This window comes from Pleurodeles waltl, chromosome 3_1 (genome assembly GCF_031143425.1).
Source record: "Pleurodeles waltl isolate 20211129_DDA chromosome 3_1, aPleWal1.hap1.20221129, whole genome shotgun sequence".
In the NCBI taxonomy this organism is placed as follows: domain Eukaryota; kingdom Metazoa; phylum Chordata; class Amphibia; order Caudata; family Salamandridae; genus Pleurodeles; species Pleurodeles waltl.
This window is the reverse complement of record NC_090440.1, coordinates 1,766,231,998-1,766,252,958: the sequence shown is the minus strand read 5'-3', so window position 1 is coordinate 1,766,252,958 and position 20,961 is coordinate 1,766,231,998. Positions and strand designations below refer to the sequence as shown.

General features: G+C 42.1%; 1 protein-coding gene across 2 annotated transcripts in view; it reads right to left on the bottom strand.

Annotated features, from left to right (window-relative positions):
- The window catches only part of SATB2 (SATB homeobox 2), a 329,978-nt gene that overhangs the window by 157,914 nt on the left and 151,103 nt on the right, over nt 1-20,961 (bottom strand). For both annotated transcript variants that reach the window (XM_069225756.1, XM_069225755.1), the window contains exons 6-7: nt 9,428-9,530; nt 8,621-8,731 (exon numbers count right to left, since the gene is read on the bottom strand). In XM_069225756.1, coding sequence (XP_069081857.1) covers nt 8,621-8,731; nt 9,428-9,530 — 214 coding nt within the window. The remainder of the gene's footprint in view (nt 1-8,620; nt 8,732-9,427; nt 9,531-20,961) is intronic.

The following is a 20,961-nucleotide window of genomic DNA, read 5'->3' as shown; positions in this document are numbered from 1 at the left end:
TCAGCCTCCTGCAACCACCGCTGTATGATGCATCTCCTCACCTGAACTTTGCATGACCTCTGCTGCGTAATGCCCCCTTGACACAGGACCCTGCATCTCTCAGCAACCAGGATTAGGGTACTGTTTTCAGTGGCCCTAACTGGGCTCCTGTAGCCGGCATGCACACAGTCGGCTGGAACTTGCGACTTTGTCCCAGTCCACTGACATTAGATAACCACTTTGTGCCTTTAATTGCATATCTTTGGTTCTACTGATTGGTGTTTTGTTGTTAGATTCTTGATTTCTATATTAAAACAAATGTACTCTATTCTTCTAAATTAGTGTGAGATTTTTCTAGTGTTGTGCTTTCGCTTTATTACTGCTTGTTAAGTCTGACTGCTCTGCACCAAGCCACCAAAGGGTGGAGCCCAGGTCAAATTGGATTTGCTTGTGACTTTAACCTGACAAGGATTGAGGTTTCTACCTGAGTAGGGTTCACCCCACTCAATCAATAACCCGATTTTTTACACTGTGCATTTCGTGAGCATTGATTTGAGTAAAAGTATGGCTTTTTTCAAATAGGCAATGTGCACCATGCTTATATAACACACAAGATTCTGTATGTATGCTTTCCTGGATTACTGTATGACTGTAAATGAAATTGCACTACAGCTTGGATTTTTTTGGCTTGTGCTAAATAGCAGGGGGGTCAACGCAGCGTTAGTGTGCTATATAAACGGAAATATTTCATGTTAAATCTCTAGGGCTTATGTCCTCTTCTGGAAGATTTCTGTGTACTTTGTTTAAAGGAACTAGCACACAACTTTTGATTGTTGCCTACATGAAGAAATTCTAAAGTGTATAAGTAATAATGCATTTTTATACTAAAAAGATTTATTTGTAACTTTTTTCAAAACACTTCACACATTCTAAAGGCGACAACTGAAAGATTCAAGCATTCTATATTAAATAATTTTGCATATTTTACTAAATATTATTGCACTTTGAAGATTTTTTCACATTGCTTTTCAAGTATGTGGTTAAGTACGAATTAAAAAAAAACTCTGTACTTTGCGAATTACCTCTTCATCTCGTTTTAGAAATGTTAAACACTGTCCGGTACAATTGATTCCCTCTGAACAGCTTTTTGTTGTGGAATTTCATTCACCTTCTTTCACTCTTCTGTTTAACGTGTGGACTTTCCAAATGTGACCTAACTTAACGTTGGCAACTGTACGGTATCCCAGCAAGATGTGTAGATGAACGAAGATAATTCAATGGCCATCCTGCAGGTTTGTCCCTGCACAGGCGTCTTTCCTCAAAGAGGGTATTTGGTTTGATAAGGCATACGTGCCTACGCCAGGTGGCGCCACACTGCCAAAGCCTGACCCCTTAGACGTAGACGGTGACCAGACCAATGACAACTATTTGTAAACTGAGGACAGCAGCGGAAGTAGTGTCCACGACCCAAAATCAAACAGTCCCTGCCCTATCACTTGGCCACATAATGCACTTTATGGTGTTGTCTGCCTCCGAACAGACCTAGGCGTATTTGTTTGGTGTATAGTGTCGATAAAACTTCAGAGGAGTCCAGTTTCCTAGCAAACATACCTGGTGACCTTCCCTCCTACTCACCTGATGAACAAATTAACACCACCTCAAACAGCCGCCGGCGTTTGTTGTCTGCCACAGGCCAGATAACCTGCCATGTGCACCTCCTTCAGACAGACCCTACACCGAGGTTCAAACCCTTCGTTATGTGTGTGTGTGCACAGAGTCTGGCCGGAACCAAGGCCGGGGGCCTGAGTTTAGGGCACTTACGCGCCATTGCGCACCTGTACACAAAGACGGCATTCCGAAGTCCCAAGGCCTCACCACTCGGACAAAGAAGGGAAGATTGCGCGGCCTATTTTGTTAAACAACTTCAATGTTATGACAAGAAAAAGAAAGTAAACCAACAGTTTTAAAGTCTAGTATGAATGCCTATGTCACTTAAGTACACACTCGTAGAACTTAAACCACTGAGCTTCCCAAACCACTGCCTCTCAGGTAAAAGCTCACAGGTTTATTATAAATTAAAAGCAGTATCCCTTTATGTGCAACTTTATGCATACCGAAGCTAAAGCTCTCTCAAAGGTGTCCAAAAATCGCTGATGTATTATAGGCTGTTAGAGGCTCTTTGGAGTGAAATGAGAGCTATGCTTTAAGAATAAAGACGCTTGAGGGGGTGGCTAGCAACGAACAAATGCAAAGAAACGGCAGCAATTCACTGAAACACGGAGTCGAAAAGACCCCTTACACACCGCGCAGCCCCTCCCATAGGAGAGCTTGCGCATAAATAAGGCAGGAGACAAAGCTGTGTCTTAGGGAGACTGTTTAGTTCGATTGCCGCCCACCCCAAGTACCTCGGTAGAAAGGCACAAAACCCAATCTTCTCGCTCACTGACTAAGGTCCTCAAGTGGTGAACAATCCCGCCAATCCTCATATATCTCTGACATGCAATAAATGACATAAAATTCACCTCAGAAAAAGGCACCATAGTCACCAAATCATGCTAATACTGTGATCAAATTACCTCAGACTCCATAATAACTGGGAAATACTCAGAGCCATTGGATTTACAGGATTCTACTTCTGAAGTGTATTCTGCATAATTGTGGATTTAATATACTTTCCATATAAACCATCATCTGCTGCAAAATGTATAGATTTCACCAAAAAAACCTCTGGCTCAGGAAAGCACCCCGCATGGTCCAACATAATTGCAAACCCTTCCCAAAAGTGTACTGGTTACATTTTATTGCGAATCGTTGTGGTCACGTTTTAAACTGGTGCTAATAGAGTGAACATTTGCTTAGACAGTGTATTAAAATTTCAAAATATTAAAATAATGTTGCCTCAGAATGCATGGCATCATGCTGCATAATTTACCTTTTCTTGCAGCATAATTTATGCAAACGTGGCGCATAATTTGGTCGACTATGGCCATGCAACTCCATTGGGCCTAAAAATATGCAACACATTTAATGGACGATATTTTAGTATGCACTCACACCCATTCCCAACTCTCACTGCTCTGTCCCAGATTGTGGTGTTCTACTCCAGAAATAAGGGACACCCACGGATGGTGTATATATGTTCTTGTCTAAATCATACGATAGCCAGCTCTTCTCTTCAGTGCTTTGATTCTGGGCTAAAGTCCCTCAATAAAGAGCTGTGGGTGGATATAATAAAGGCTCATGCTTAAATTAAAGTACAGAAATAGGTGAAATGTTAGAAACAATTGGGAACATTTTGGGATGTTGTTAGAAATGGGGTCTTTGGTTGGCAGTCAGGTTACCCCCTGTCCAAGCAAGGACCCTCACTCTAGTCAGGGTAAGTCACACACAATCCAAATTATCGGTGCCCACCATATGGTAGCTTGGCACTGAGCAGTCTGGCTTCACTTAGAAGGCGACGTGTAAAGGATTTGTGCAATAAATCATGCAATAACACAGTATAAGACCAGAAAAATATACCACACAGTGTTTAGAAAAATATATAATTTTTTATCTGGTTAAATGCAGGTCAAAACGATGAAGATTTGCTAAGTACACTTTGAGTTATCACTGTGGGAAATGATAAAAGAAGTCTTTAGTCTTTAAAAAGCAACACATGTCTCTTGCAAGCACAAAGTTCTTGGTTTGCGTTCAAATTCTTCGGAAGGGGGCCGCAGAGGAGGCGATGCATAGAAAACGGGGAGGAGTGCATCGATTTTTCTGGGGCACACCGACGATGCGTCATTGAGTTTTCACCCAGGGCAGGCTTTGTGTCGATTTCTGGCATGAAGACTGGGCCCTCTTCAGGTTGCGGGGTTTTTGGATGCCCCGGGGATGATGCGAAGAAATCCTGGCCGTGCAGGACGAAGTCACAGGGGCTGTGTCGATTCGGTGGGCAATGCGTGGAAATTTCTGTTGCACGGCAGGTGCTGAGTCGATTCTTCTTGCAGGAAGTCGGGCTGCGTCTTTCCGGCATGGCTTTGTGTCGATCCAGTGGGCCATGCGTCGAAGTTCCGGTCGCAACGCTGGCGCTGCGTTGATCTCCTCTCGGGGAGCCAGGCTGCGTCGTTCCAGTTCAGTGTGCAATGATTTTCTCACTGCGATACAGGCTGTGCGTCGTTTCTTGCAGGCTGTGTGTCAAATTTTCACTGCACAAGAGTTCTTTGCAGGATGAAGTCTTTTTGGTCCTGAGACTTCAAGGAGGCAAGCTCTATCCAAGCCCTTGGAGAGCACTTCTCAGCAGAGCCAAAGGGCAGCAAGGCAGCAGGGCAGCAGCAGGGCAGAAGTCGTTTAAAAAAAGCAGTCAGGTGAGTCCTTTGGGCAGCCAGGCAGTTCCTCTTGGCAGGTTTCAGGTTCTGGTTCAGGGTTTCTTCTCCAGTGGTATCTTGTCCAGAAGTGTCTGAGTTGGTTGGGTCAGAGGCCCTGTTTAAATACCCAAATGTGCCTTTGAAGTGGGGAGACTTCAAAGAGTGGCTTAGAAGTGCACAAGGTCCCCTTTCAATTTCATCCTGTCTGCCAGGGTCCCAGTAGGGTGTTTGGCAGTCCATTGTGTGAGGGCAGGCCACTGTCCCTTGATAGGTAAGTGTCAGGCCCTCCACCCTCCCAGTCCAGGAAGTTCTATTCAGTATGCAGATGTGTGCAGGTGTGACTAAGCATCCTGTGTTTGGGGTTGTCTGAGTGAAATGCACAAGGGAGCTGTCAACTAACCTAGCCAGAGGTGAATTGTAAGGCACAGAAGGATTTAAGTGCAGAGAAATGCTAACTTCCTAAAAGTGGCATTTCTAGAATAGCAATATTAAATCCAACTTCACCAATAAGCAGAATTTTCTATTACCATTCTTGCCATACTAAATATGAACTGGTTACTCCTCTCAGATCAGAATCTACCACTCAAATAGTATATGAAGTTAGCCCTAATGCTATCCTATGAAAGGAGCAGGCCTCACAGCAGTGTAAAACGAATTTAGGAGTTTTACACTACTAGGACATATAGAACATACATGTTCATGTCCTGCCTTTTACCTACATAGCACCCTGCCCTGTGGGCTACCTTGGGCCTGTCTTAGGCGTGACTTATATGTAGAAAAAGGGGAGTTTAAGGCTTGGGTATTACTTTTAAATGCCAGGTCGAAGTGGCAGTGAAACAGCACACTCACGCCCTGAAGTGGCAGGCCTGAGACATGGTTAGGGGACTTCTTATGTGGGTGGCACAACCAGTGCTGCAGCCATTAGTAGCATTTAATTTACAGGCCCTGGGCACATGTAGTGCACTTGACTAGGGACGTACAAGTAAATTAAATAAGCCAATTGGGTATGAGCCAATGTCACCATGTTTTAAGGAGAGAGCACATGCATGTTAGCACTGATTAGCAGTGGTAAAGTGCGCAGAGTCCTAAAGCCAGCAAAAATGAGGTCAGAAAAAGAGAAGGAGGAGGGGAAAAAGTTTGGGGGTGACTCTGCAGAAAGGCCATTTCCAACAGATGTACACTGTCAGACAGTTTCCTGGATTCAGAAGTTGTTGGGACCACATAATAAAAACAGCAAACACTGTATGAATGCTGAGACTACACGTGCAGCGCTGTTTCGAGGTATTTTGGTACCAAAAGCAAGGTCTGTTTATTTTTCCATCTCCCTCCTGCCTCTTGTGTCTGAGCGCCATTTAGCTGTGTGGTTGTTCCACATGGCCAGGATGTGTGTCCCTCAGCAGATGCCGCAATACAGTGACAGCTCTGCATAGGTTCCTTTCTATCAGGATATTGAGTAGCAAGGAGTGGGTACAAGAGGAAATCTCGACCTCCAGTGCATCCTTCACTCTCCCATATACCTTGTCTAAGCAGTGAAGGCCTAGCTCATAGGAGGTGGTGTGATGTTTCAGTCAGATATTATAACAAAGCTGTTACAAACATAATACATGTGAGTTTCCATTCACAGTTATTATTACTCAAAAAGGATTAACACATTGATAAATAAAAGTTACATTTAGACTACATTAGCAGAAAATAAGAATGGTAGTCATCTCAAGTCTGCAGCCCTAACTTTTTAGTGGATATTGCAACTGTTTCAGAGTACTGTTGAGTGATCCTTGGATCAGAGGGACAAGTTCGATAAGACATAATAGGACAAATATTAGCTTATGAAATGTCACCACCAGAGCTGCTCCAAAACTGACCAGAGTACAGAACTTGTTCACCATTAAGGTATAGGGAGGTGCCCATGAAAGAGGACACATGAGTTAAAGTCAAAAGGTACATGTGACACACTCAATAGAATTCTCTCTTTAGAGTCTCAGCTCTTTAATAAGTAAGATCTAAGCTAACCAAAGTTAAAGAACCCTAAAGGTCTTCAAGTTTTTAACTGGATGTAATCAAAATATTAAGATTCCTTCAATGTACCTGGGCCCCCTAGTACAGTGTAGTTGTAATTAGAAGTGACCACAAGTTATTGAAATCAGTATCTGAGGGCCTATCCTCCATCATTGAAATATTCTAGTTACATGGTAACCTGAGATAACAGTCTAACCACCCAAGGGGGTTAGCTGACCCCCAAAAATTATAGTGAGTGCAACTTTTGAACTAATGAGTACAGATGAAAAAGTCCAAAGGAGTTGTGATGCAGGGGACCTGTCTTCCCTTTAGGGACATGGACAGTATGCATTTTGGGAACCTGATACATAAGGTTATCAATCCCTAATTCATGGAGAGTTTATCTTGATGATGGTGGGGGATGTGACTTGCTCCAGTCCCGAACAAAGGACGTTGTACTTCCAGCTCAAATGAGCCAAAGTCACAGTAGGGGCTCAGGCCGAGATTTAAGAAGCTGTAGCGCCACATAAGCATCATTGTTTTTACACTAATGTGGCATTGGGCTTCAAAAATCACCCCGCCATGTTTACAAAGTGGTGGAATGCATGCATTGCACCACTTTGTAAACCTTTGCACCACATTCTGCATGCGTCAAGCATAATGTATGCAAAGGGGGTGTTCCCCCTTTAGAGAGGCATTAAAAATGTCTCAGAGAAATCTAAAATATTTCTTTGTGCCATTTTTAGCGGATACTTTTAACACCTGCTCAGAGTAGGTGTTAAAAGGGGGCATACCATTGGTTACAATGGGCACCTATCTTCTGTTCAGGGTTACCGCCAAAATTGTCGTGCTAACCCTGAACAGTACATCAATAGCATAAAAAATAAATGTTGATGCTACTGCCCCCTACCCTGTGCCATGGTGCACCGTATTTTAAATACAGCGCACACATGGTGACCATAGGGGGGCACTAAGGGACACAAGGAAAGTGGTGCTGTACAGGGTGCAGCGCCACTTTTCTTAAATCTGCCCCTTAGTATCTGTGTTCTAGAATTTAGGTTTTGGGGTGAAGCAGCCATCCGGGTGCTGCACCTTTACATAGTACGGTGAGGTCAGGGACCCTAATGTACATTAAAGATCATAGTTTAGGGATTCGACCCTTAATATATTCAATTGAAAAGAGCCAAAATGAAGCGTAAACATTAATTTGACAAACAGGAGTCTTTGTGGTACACCGCAAAATTGCCCTCACTACAATGGCGGCATTGCAACTGCCATTTTACAAAGTGCATTGGTTAAAGTAAGACATTTTATATTCTCTTGGAGGGACATCATGGATATTTCTTAATGTAATATTTACACAGCAGTTTTCTGCAGCATTATAAACATGATTTTCCACAAGGGTCTGTTTGCGAATTTCTTTCCACACTCTGCACATCACAAATTACATCTATCATTATATGTATTTATAATTGCCGCAAAACTCTGTTCTTTGCGGTTTCCTCCCAAATGTTTTGTTATTATTATTTAATTTTTTAATACTGTTCACAAAATGGAACAGCCAAAACTTTACTAGTTTTGAAATATTTTCCTAATTCTGTATATATTAGGATCGACATTCACAATATTCCTGGCCAGAAATAACTCTTCCTAATTATTCCCATCTTGAGTTATCTCAAGTAGTCTGCTCGTCACACATTAACTCCACAATCCCTCTTATTATCAAAATACTTCATAAATCTGCACATGGTGAAATTACGACTTTCAAATTTTTGCTCAACATGAATGACTTTTATAGCTCTGTTTGTAAAATTCCGCTATGAGATGGTTGAAAAAGAATAACTTAACCGCTCTCCTATCGTGATCAAACTGTTTACTACTGTCCACAACGAATTACCATTATTATTATTCTGTTTGCCATAAATTAGGCCATTATTCTGCTCATTAATAAGTACTTCTATATACTTCTGCTCAAACCTTCTGCACTGATGGCAACTTTTAGAAACAGATACTCTTGAACACTTTATACCTACGTTCTGAGTATTAAACTCTATTAGTAGGAACTCTAGAACAGCTTGCTTCTTTCTTCCTAAAGATCTTTTCGTTTGATGTCCAAATATCCCCCATGCTGGTTTCATGCATCATATTTTACACTCCCATAGAAATAAATATATAAAAAAATACACACACACAATTTTGACTAATAGGTCCCAGCATGAAGTCAGCACTTCAGAACCGCGCGGTCTCTTATATTTGTGGTAGCATATTCTCTTGTCAATATAAATTCAACATAAACATACCTGTTGACTCCTGTTTGGGGCTCCGTCGTGCTCCCACCCACTCCCGATCGTCATTCTGGGTTCCAGAGCGAGGCCACTCCCCCTCCTCCGATGCGAAAGTGACCCAGAATCCTGTGCGATTTGGGGGGAAGAGGCAGTTTAGGAGTGGGACTGAGAATGATGGTCAGGGGGGAGCAATGGAGCCCAACACTGTTAGCTATGGGTCAGAAACCAACTTCAAACTACAGTGCATGCTATTTCCTTCTTTACACCCTTTTGGTTGTCCATTGGCCACCCGACTACATCTCCCATTTCTTTGTAAAGATAAAACCCAAGCCCATTATACAAATGCCGCATCACCCAAAGAAATAAATGATACAGTGGCAGACGGAAAGACTAAAAGGATGTGAGATTTCATGCTTGCTAGGCACACTCCCTCTCTCCTTATGCGATACCCTCCTTCTTCTGCAAGCACCATAGAATCATGAGATGAGGCTAGAGTGGTCATTCCCAGTTAGAGAAGTTTCTCTTAGCACTACAGGGTAGCCATATTACCATGTTGTGTGTACTGTGCTTCCATGCTCCTTTAGGAGCTCCCTTTGGTGCAACCTCACTTCATTCCAGAGTTTGGCAAACAGGAAAGGGAAAACTAGGCTTCATGCATATCCCTGCACTGCCACTGCGGTTTCTATTTTTTAATAGAAATGATAGTCTGCTTCTATTTTTACACCCAATCCCTTCTAGATAATCTGTATAACTATGTGCAGATATAGTGCTTACGTTTATCATTGTTACCAAAGAATTGAAAGCAAACTAAGATCTGTTTACCTTTCATTTTCTTGTACTTTTTATACCATCGTCCAAACTCCTGGCATTTTGTCGCTGACACATTGGCGTAATACGTGCTATTTACAATGGATGAGATCATACTCTGTGAGACAGGATAGAAGGTGTAGATGTTAGAAGTCTTTTCCAGACAACAAAGGTGACAAGAACCAAATATACTTATCACATGAACATAGACAATCTAGGAAGGCATCTGAAGTTTCAAGGATATTACTTCTTTACAATGTGGCATAGGATTTGGTGACAGGGGACATCTTTTCCCAGTGTTTAATCACAAATGTATCAATGGATTTAGAAAAATATAAGCTATGTCTTATGCATAGTGACTAATGTCCTATTCCTGTCAATGGGGTTGGTCCTCCAGACCAATCAAGGACCAGTTGAGAGATGGAGGTTTTGTGATGCCAATCTGTCTCAAAAGTTCCCCTTTGCCCCACTTAGAAGATAAAACAAGTAATGTGTCCATGTCAAGCAACTTCCTAATTGATTTGGTGCATCTTCATGTAATGGTCTAGGGTGACTATCTTTTCAATGCAGCTTCCTATACGTCTTGAGACAGAAGTACATAGGCTTATCAGCTCTGCAGCTTTCTCTTGTGCAATTGTTGACCGACCACCCCACACTCCTACCTCAACAGGGCTTTGTTCCAGTGTTACAGAATCTTCTCATCATGGAAAAGCAGTGTAGCCTGGCTTACTCACATTAAGATGAGTTAATGAATACTGAACCCAATCACTGAGGCTTCACATATGAAGGATGCAATCGATGGTCCACTGTGGCCTGTAGCACCATTTAGTGAAGGGACACATTCTACATAAGACACTTGGGGCCTCATTTTGAAGTTGAGAGTAATGGAGCATCTGCTAAAATTTGGAGAATGGGCAGTTCACCAACAGCTCTCATTCCCTGCCTCACTAAGAGGCTTGAATGGCTATTCTCCTGTGGTAAGCTATCATTATCTTTACCCGTGGGAGAACTCTCATAACGTGCCTCCACAGGGCTTTCAATGGTGAACATTGCATTAGAAGGTTCACCTTATTTTGGGTGAGATTTCTGTCTAGTTTTCCAGTCCAACACTGTCATGCCCAACATTGGTGGTTCTCGTTAGGAAAAGCTATCAATGTCTCCCATTAGGTGGAATAAAAATACCATGGATCATGGATGTTGCCCTCACATTTTTCCAAACCAACCCTCATTTTGCAGTTTTGCCTTTTTGCCTATGAAAAACAAAAAAAAATGCTGGCTGATCTGCCATGCTACAAAGGCATTGTGGGCTGGCCAGCTTTGCAGGGGTTTGATTAAAATGTTCCTTCCTGATCAATGGAATCATTTTTAGTGAAAACACGAATCAACCATGTCAGTGGCAAAAGTCTGAATTAGCAGGCAGGCAATGGCTGGGTTGGCATGGCATAATGATACCTGCACCACCTCTGCCGGTTGATAGTCCACCTGTTCAAAGAAAAGCCTAGAAATTAACTTCTATTGCTTTTCTTGCTGAGATTTTAGTATGGCGGAAAGATGGATTTCATCCACACGGACATCCTTTTTCGTTTTTCAGGAACAAGCTTGCTATTTTCCCCAAACTTGTCTATGGATGTAAGGTGTTCAGCTAACTCTAGCCACTGGTCGTAAAGCTTCAGTTTATTTTCATGGGAAAGACTCAGTGTAGCTTTCCAGTTGACTCTGTCTCAGTTAGATAATCAGCGCTGCTGATTTTGTAGAGCAACATAAGGTTCTGTCTATTTGTCCTTTATGCATGCCACTTTAGAAATTTCATGGCTAGAAACCCTTGACTCTCCTGGTACTAACTCAAGTGTGGAACTTCACTGGCATCAATTTTTTAAATATATCTGGACCAACCTCTAGGGTATCCCTAACTTTATGCATCAATCGGCTAACATCATCATCTAACAAGGCGTACGAAGTGCAATTCAAAGAGGATGAACCACAGTCCTTTCTGTCACACTTCCCTGCAGCCAACATTCAACCAATATAGAAGGATGTCCCATTGGAGCTTTTGAAGTGCCCATCTTTCTATTTAAAGCTTTCTAAAAGTTTTGTTAAAAGGTTGATAAATTTTGTTAAAGTGCTAAAACTGTGGTCTGAGAGTGATCTGACATGGAGAAATGTAAGCAACACAGCATTGTCACATATTACCTTCAGGTATGTGGACAAGGAATTACTTCCAACTTTCTTTATGGAAACTGGACCTGGGAAAATCCCTTGCAGGCTGTGGGTGAACACACAAGCTCTTGAGATGTACCACCTGCGAGTAACAGGTAGTGTCGTTCACCAGAAGAAATATGTGTTTTCTGGCGTGGTAGGAGTATCAAAGAGACCAGAAATGTCAATCCCCACTTTCTTAAATTAAACACTAACAATTGGCAGTGGTGCCAGAGAAGCTGTTGATTCACCTCCACAGTTACCAGACAACTGGAAGTTTTGGAGTTCCAAAAATACATCCACCTGGGTCAGTGAAAGTATGCAAAGAGTCTCTCTTTCATCTATGTAACACTCAGGGGCTCTGATAAAGGGGCCTCTTATGCTTTTTTCAGCAGGACTGTCTTGTGGTAATCTAGTACTGCCACATGACTCCTGACTCCAAGATCAGGATGATAGGCCTTTTTTGCAAATGTTCACCGTTCCAAAAAACTCACAAGAGCCCAGACACTTCCCCATCAACCAGCACTGATGTACGCATTGTGTAACATGGGGTAAACTATTGGTATTGTGAGATTCTAGTGGCATCCATGAAGCCAATATAGGACCATATTGTACATTACCCATTTTTATGTTGCATGTTTATTTTGGGGTAGTTACCATGAAAATGTACTTTTCTTCAAACATTCCACTGATTGGAATTAGGATGTGTAAGTGTTGGTTACCTTTCATTAAACTGAGGACAATGTTAAAGGATAAATACATTTATGAGATTTTGTGCCTGCAACATTTACTGCTCAATCATGGATTTAGCAACTTTGGCACATATTTTGCCACATATTATGCAGGGCTCACCAAAATGTTATTTTTAGCTCAAGTGGATAAATATAACACTGTCAGAAAATGTACTTCTTAATGTGCAGTTTTGCCACATATTTAAATATGCCACATAATTAGGTCCACTGTGTTGCATACTCTTTGTAGCCCTAACAATGGTAAAGTACCGCCTAGTGGTAAGGAGACTGTCTGTATGTTGAGGAATTATTCACCATATTTCATGGTTCCAGGTGAAATATGTGATTTACACTGCTGACGTTTGCACAATAAAAGCATCAAACATGAGTTTGTAAATTCAATCAGAACCCTGTATATAGGACCATATAGGACCATGTCCACTATATATTGGAATTTTACACATACAAATCATACATTTTATTTGGCGGGATTATCATGAAAACAATATATTTTTTTCAAACCAGCATATGTTTATTGAAAAGTATGTGACATACTGGGCTATAATATTGTATATTTTGTAGTAAAAATAAGATAAATGTATTTATTATGTAGGTAGGACTATGGGATTTTATGGAAACAGTGAACGGTGGGCATTTTACAGGTTGTTGACAGTAATATGGTTATATGTCAGATTATCATGGACAGAAATATTGTGGCCTAAATATTGTTTACAAACATATTGTCCCGTTGGGTGTACAGTTTCTATCATTAACTCAATATAAATGATATTTTTCTGAAATATACCTAAAATATGATATTTACCTCAGGCAGAATTTTATCACAACATTCCAGTATCTTCACCGGAATAATAGAGATTCCAACGGGCCTGGCTGCAATTACAATAAACTACAGCAGACTGCTGGTTAAACAATAGATATAGGGTTAAACTCAGAGATTATTTTAAATTGCTCCTGCAGTGTTCAGCGAAAAATGAGAATCTTCAGATTTTGCTTCACTTTCATGAATTGGTTACTAGTTACACACACGGAAAGATGAGGCTCTGAAGAATAGTTTGAAGCAGTCATTAGGTAAATGCACTGTCATGCTTAGTGACTAATTAGCTATAGGGAAGGAAAGAATATCAGAATGAATCTAGCCCCACACTGGATTAAATCACCTGCCTACGAATGTTGGGTCTTTCACAATTCTATGTTGAGCAATACAAGCTTAGGCTGTGCCAATCCATAATCTTTAAAATAGGAAATTGTCTTCAATGCTCAACATTATTTGTGCAAAACATTCCTTGTGCGAATAAACCTTTGACATCATCATATGCTACTCAGCTTTATGATACGCTTGCTCCTTTGGGTATCAGCCATCTGTACAAACATCTTTTTGGATTTACCCAACATCAGCAGATTTATATGCATTTAATATTTATTTATTAAAGAGTTGCAGACACATTTCTGTAGTTAAGGTTGGTTCCTCGCTCCATGTGAAATCACAGTTTGCCCTATTAATAACTTCCAGCCTTAATTTTAGACAAACATCATAAGTGAACCTTACAGAATGTAAACTTTGGTGCAGATTGGTGAAAAAAGTCAAAGGTTATTTGAGGAGACAAAAATCCTGTCAGCGCACATAACATGAAAATAGCAACTTTCTGAACAAATAAATCATAACCATCAAAAGAAAATACTGTACATCACATATTGCAGACTCATAGTAAGTTACTCCATTACATCTAAATTATTTGTTATGATTATTTTGGTTCAGTTAATCTTGTGTATATTGCTGGTTTGTCAATAACAACCTATGAGGCAGGTTTTGCTTTTTGCGGTAAGGGGGGCAGCTTAGCTTCAAGTCCATGAGATGAATGTTATCGGTATGATTGATTGAGATACTGGTGATGACATCATCAAACTCTTCAGTGCAAGTACTGCTGTAAGCAGGAAAGCTGTAGATGATAATTCAATTGCTGGGTTGCAATGCAGAGTTGGAGATGTGTTTGGTATGGGGGGCTGCTGGTAGACAGAAGTTCAAAATAGAGAAGGCAGTGTGACAGGTGAGCCTTGTTCTTTGAATGAAGTTCAGTTTTGGTTTTCCAATGTGGCTTTCAACTTTCTAGAGACCAATGGTACTCGCAAACATTTTCCCAGGGGCCAAAAAGTGTGGTCAGTGATATGACCAAGGGCCGCATTAATACCCGCCAGGTCGGCGGTCACAGAGGAAACAAAGCATATACACCTATTGGCTGAACTGCACAATGTGAAACCAGAAAACCTGGATTAATAATCCCAGTGTCCCCATTTATCCTAATAGTGATCCTAGGCAGTTTTTTCATTTCACTTTCCCTCCTTTTCTTCATTATCACATATAAGACATCAAAATACATGACTGTAGGATCTGCACTGTACAAAATCTTCTCCTGTGTTTAATTTAATAAAAAATCATGTTTTTCTGTATAATAGGAAACCAGTCCACCCAAAGGGTGCACTTAACTACTGACTTGCTTGTCATTCACTACTGGAATTGTTGTCAGGTTGGGGGGTCAACGAATGTTTCTTAATTCATGTTTCAAAACTTTCACTTTAAAAATATACTTCTCAACGCACTAATATTTTCTGATGTACTAAGGAGAAACAGCTCTGCATGTCAATGAAATAACTGACATGTCAATGAATAACTTTGAATTTTGAAGAGACCTTATCATATTTTTACACTTTTGCTGTGAGATGACTTTAAAATGAAAGTGTTCCTAAAGCTAAACAGTTCAGCACAAGCTCCTTTCTTCCTTTCCTTAACTTCAATTACCTTTTAAACAAATGCTTTGCTGTTTGATTTACATCTCCTTGATGTTAATGTTGAGTTGAGTAAACAGCAGCCCAGTGCTGCTGTTGACCAGGGGGCTGCATGTAAAGGTCAGAAGGGCCCCATGCGGCCCCTAGGCCGTAATTCGAGTATCACTGCTATGGACTCTTCTCATCAAAAGCATGAAGCAGAGAGCATTGTATTCAATAAAGTGTGCACTGTGGACTCCCCTTGTGTTCTAGTCCTGGCCAGGTGCCCCGTTGGTTGTTGTCAGTGATCCCAAGTTTCTACAATCAGCCGGGGCCGAGCAAGTGATCCCTCTCTTAGATCCCTCTTTTTATAAATGGGGAATCAGGGAATCGCTGATACTATTACTGCCTCAGCCCCCATCGACTGGTGGTGTAGGAGGCGAGAGGAACCGATGGGGGGAATTCTGCATGCACATGGTGGTGCCTTAAATTACCCAGTCTAGTGAGCATGTGGCGGTGTCTCAGGAGCCCCCTTGTGGTTGCGGGGGCTGGGTCTCCCGCTCTCATCCCCCTGCGGAGGTGGACACAGGCAGGGGGATCTCCAGGTCCAAACTGAATTGAAGATTGCACCCAAAAGCCTTGATTTATTTGTGCCTGGGCTACTCCCAGATTATCAGACTGCATGACTAGAACGTTTGTCATCTACCAGGATCTGCACCTCTGTTTTGCTCTGATAAGAAAAACAATATTCTTCTTTAACCCTTAGTGTTCATGGTCAACATATTGTACAGATGTTCATTTAAGTTAGCTGTTTGTACTCCCATTGGAAGTAGATCTGGGTATTTTCTGTAAATGCTTGAATAATCACCTAGGTAAGAAGGTGCATATACACGAGGAACATGTCTGGTAACAGAAGAAAACAAGGAGCCATTTGGAAGTGAGTGGCTTCAGCCCCACTAGCACTTCAGTTAGAGGTTGGCGATACCAGTTTTCCAAATGGAACAGCTCCAACCAACTCTGCCTTGGGAAAAGCATCATGCAAGATATTTACCAGTGAAGATGGCATCAGTGGTTGGTCAGATTTAGAGTGAGCCTTCTGACACCATATATGCAGACTTTGTACCTGCCCGGGACCACTGTAACCTGTCAGCCCGTGTTAGAAAAATTCTCAGATCTGCCCCAAGTGCTGGGGAAAAACTCCAGTGGATCAAGGATAATACTGGTTTAATTTTCCAAGAGAAAAACACCCTTTCTGGGCTTTTGTCTTCAGAAAATAAAGAAAATGGTCTCAGGCCCACAATACTATGATTTCATGGTTGGCTAACTGCCAATTTTCTTTTGCAGAAGCAGCTCTAACCATAGGTATAGGAACTGATAGTGTGAAAAATCATATCGCTCACGGGTAAAACTGAAAATATGGTGGACTAGCCACCATCGCTCAGTGTTTGCCTGCCAGCTCACAATACCTTAAATGAGATCCTTGAAATGCACCATTCGCTACTTTTTTTTGGAGGATTTTTCATTGTTGGTTTTTTTTTTTTTTTGGGATAGATCCATATGATTTTTTTGCATAGGGTTGTGTGAAGTTAGGAAGCCTCACAGCACGTTACTCAAGATTGTGTTTTTTTAAATGCAGGTAGCTGCACAAAATGCTCAGCTATTCACAAATTTCTTTTATCAAAATGGCTTTGTTCCTTCCATTGCATTCCGTGCTATAAGCTTTACAATTTTTACCTCACCCACTGGCAGCACTCAAAATATCCAGCCTGGCTGCCCTAAAAACAGCCCAAAACTGAAGAACCATCACAAGCACTGTGGAGATACTGCTTGAAAAGCCGACTGCCCATCAGAAGTACACCCTTCCGTCCTTCAACCATCCTGATCCCATACTGACCTCCTTTACACAATCCTAACTGCCCTTCCTGGCTCCTACCATTGGTATGTGGGAGAATGTAGCCTCTCAGATGTCTTAGTTACTCCTGTATACGATGCTCAGGGACATCGGGGAGCGGGAAATCACTTGGGGACCCGTGCCACATGCGAAGTTTGCAAATACAAGTAAGCTCCAATTATTAAGCATAGCTGAAATGTTCCCATATTGACATACTACTCATACTGCGCATAAAAATGTTTAAACACACACACCGCTAGTGTAGTTTGTAATATACCTATTAATTCTCTCTAAGAGTTTTTTTCCCGATTTAGTATGTCTTCAATAAAGATGGGAATTTTAAATTACCATTCAGTTTCATCAGGTGGAAACAAATGGAACTTTACAATTGGACAAAAAAACTCAGATCTCATGGGCCCATGAAGCATGCAGTATACAGGGTCCAGTGCTTAAACTGTCCTCAATATTCACCAACATCAGGGAAAGTGTTCTTTCTAGGTTGAGACTACTAGAAAGTACATGCACTGATACTGCAAGCCGTGGGAGCGGCGTACTCGCGCGACGAAGATAATATCAATAATACATAAAATAGCGGATTGTGGACTATTGACAGATGACAAGGGACACATCATCAATTTCAGTAGTGGAACAATTAGCTAAAGGAGGTCCTGAAGAAATCCGTGGGCACTCCCAGGATGAAACACGTGTTGACAGCAGTGACAGCGTGACGATAGGATGGATACTCACACATGAACCATATTGCATTGGATTATACCTTAATTGAAATTTGAAGAACTTTTGGGATTTAAATGATGCAACTGTGACAGCGGGACGATGGAATGGAAGAACTCTTAAATTGGATTGTATTCAATTTTTGGAATTCAATGAACTTTTGGGATCTAATTAATGCAACTGTGACAGCAGGACAATGAAATGAACACTCTTTTATGAAGAATTTGTAAATTGGATTATACTTATTCTAGGACTGGATTAAGTGATAATAATTTCATGAACTATATTGTATATAACGGTTTGATGAAATCCTTTTTGGAGTATGCTAATTTGGTTAAACTGTAATTTGTTGTTTCTTTTGGGATGTGGATAATTATATGCAAATAATCAGTATGAGAACGTACTTATTACTATTGAATTTCTATATACTATTGCATGTGTGCTAATACTGTGTATCTTATTATAGGTAACTTTGGGTTACCTCTTTAGGGGAGATTGGAGGGTGCAACCCCAGTATTTGGCACCGTGCACTATAATATTAGTGCTATTAAATCTATAGAGGCAGGAGCGCCATATCACTCTTATCCACCCCCATTTTAGATTACATGCACTGTCTGTTGCCAAGCATTTTTTGGCTTATCTAGGACATAGAAGGGCTTGGAGACCACCCATTTCTTGCCATTGATTGGTTTTCCTTGTCACTTTCGTTTGCCTGCTTCGTATTGGTGTCACAGCTTATCAATCTTGTGTTTGTCCCTCCCATGGAGCATTGCTACTTTACGATCTCTTTTGGTGACTGCCATCACTGCTTCCTCTGCTTGCTTTACAAGCACCACTTTTTACTTTTGTGTGAAGCACTCCATTAGAGTGTATATGTCTTCCTCATGCATGTTTTTCCCGCTGCACTGCGTGTTTTTCTCTGTTGACCAACTGCAGCTCCCCATTTCGCCCTTGTACTCTTTTGTGTGTTCCTCCCCATTGGATGCTCCCACCTCTGCCACCGGGGTTGTGTTTCCCCATCCCTGTGTTTTTCCCCAACCCCGTGCTGCAATTGCCCCCACCCTTCCCCTGTTGCTTTCACATCCCCTTCCGTATTGCTTCAGCGTTCGCTCCACTCATAATGTTGCTTCACTGTTCGTTCAACCCTTCCACATGTTGCTTCCACTCCCATGCCTGTCCATTAAACAAAAAACTTTGGGACATTTTATTTTATTTTTTGTTGACCGATCCAGCTCGGATTGGTAACTAAAAATGTTTTTTAAAATGCCTGTGTGTCACTGCATAGCTACCTGTGTTTGAGTGGTTACACATGCCTATAAAAAGACATGGCTACTGCGTCAAAAAACTTTTTTTAACATTAGCCACACTGCACACCGTCATGGATGCTGTGCAGCATGGCTGAAAGACCTATTGGCTTTGTCAATGGTTGTTTCTTTTAGTAATGTTGACATCTTATGTATTAGAGACCTTTGCTTTGGTCAAAAGCCAAAGGTGGAAAGCGGAGAGCCACCATTATTTCTCCCACGTGCCTCGGTGATATATTTATATTTTGAATCCTTACGCTGCGGGGCATCGCATGGCGCGGATACACACGCCTTACACACCTTGCCAGGAAAACAGAACAATTTCAGAGCTAATGGCGGATTGATTGCACGGTCCCATTAGAAGCAATCAGAATCCCCACTGCGCGCCCTACTCGGGCCCCCACTTGTCACCAGGGTGGTGGGGAGAGGTGGGGGGCTCCTAGGGGAAGGAAAGAGGTAGTGGGGTGCAGGTGGTAACGGGGCTGGAACAGGCTGCGTTGCCAGCGTATTAATAAACAGGCCGACTTCGCCCGGCGCTTTACGTCCTCGGAGACGGTGCTGCAATTTGCGTCTGTCAATAATATATTAACCACTTGAGGGTTGTAATGACATTTCGCATATGGCAGGGTATTTTTAAAACGGATTTGTGAGCGAGGAATTGTATTAGAGTCAAACTCGAGGCTGTTAGGAGGCAGCCCCCTGGAACAGTCTTCCTCAAACATTACCTAGCCTGTAAATTTACTTTACTTTACTGTTCACAATACCGACCTCTTTTTTTTCTGCGCGAAGACGGTAGATCTGAGGTTTAAAAAAATGCTAAACACAAGCAGGCCAACATATTCTAAACCAAGTGCAGGTGTCTTTCTCTGAACGCGGTGCAATTCAGAATGGCTGGTGCACAGGTCCCACTCACAGGACCACCTACAGCTGAAGAGTTACTCCCTTTACGTTAACCTGATAACATGTTTGTACTTTACATCATGTGTGAATTTTGAACTTATTGTAGAGACTTTAACTGACATAGTCATGCCTACAGATGGGCCACATCACCGAGCTGCCTCATTGGTGCCATTTATTGTCTGTAATCTGGTGCTGACTAGTACCACAATATCACAGACATCTTAAGGATTTGTGGGGATGTGGGCCAAACATATTGCGGCCCCTGCTCGGAACAGCTTTGAATTTATGATCCAATTCAGCTCTTTCATGTTCTCCTTGGCCAGGTCACTGACAGTGCACAGGCAGTGCGCTGACACCATCGTCCCCAAGCTCCGCCTCACCATCAACCACTCCCTAGGTGACGCCTCCTTCCCGGACGACTGGAAACACACCGAGATCAACCCCCTCTTTAAGAAACCCTCGGCAGACCACACCAACCTCAAGAACTTCAGGCCCATCTCCCTGCTCCCATTCCCAGCAAAAGTCATTGAAAAAGCCATCAACACCCAACTCGCCACTTTTATCGAAGACCACAACATCCTCAACGCCTCCAAATCCAGATTCAGAAAAAAACATTGCACCGAACCAGCCCTCCTGACTGCAACAGATGATATCCGCTCCCTGCTGCACAAGGGAGAGACGGCGGCACTCATCCTACTATACCTCTCGGCGGCCTTCGACACAATCTCCCACCCCACCCTGATACGCAGGTTTCACAAAGCTGGCATCAGAGATAAAGCCTTCAACTGGATCCCATCTTTCCTCTCAGGCAGAACTCAATGAGTGAGACTCTACCCCTTCCTCTCGGACCCCACTTCTACCACCTGAGGAGTTCCCAGGGATCCTCCCTCAGCCCCACATTGTTTAACGTTTATGTAGCCCCGCTAGCCGCCATCGTCAGAAGCTACGGAATCAACATCATCTCCTTTGCTGACGACACCCAACTCATCCTCTCCCTATCCAAAGAACCCAACA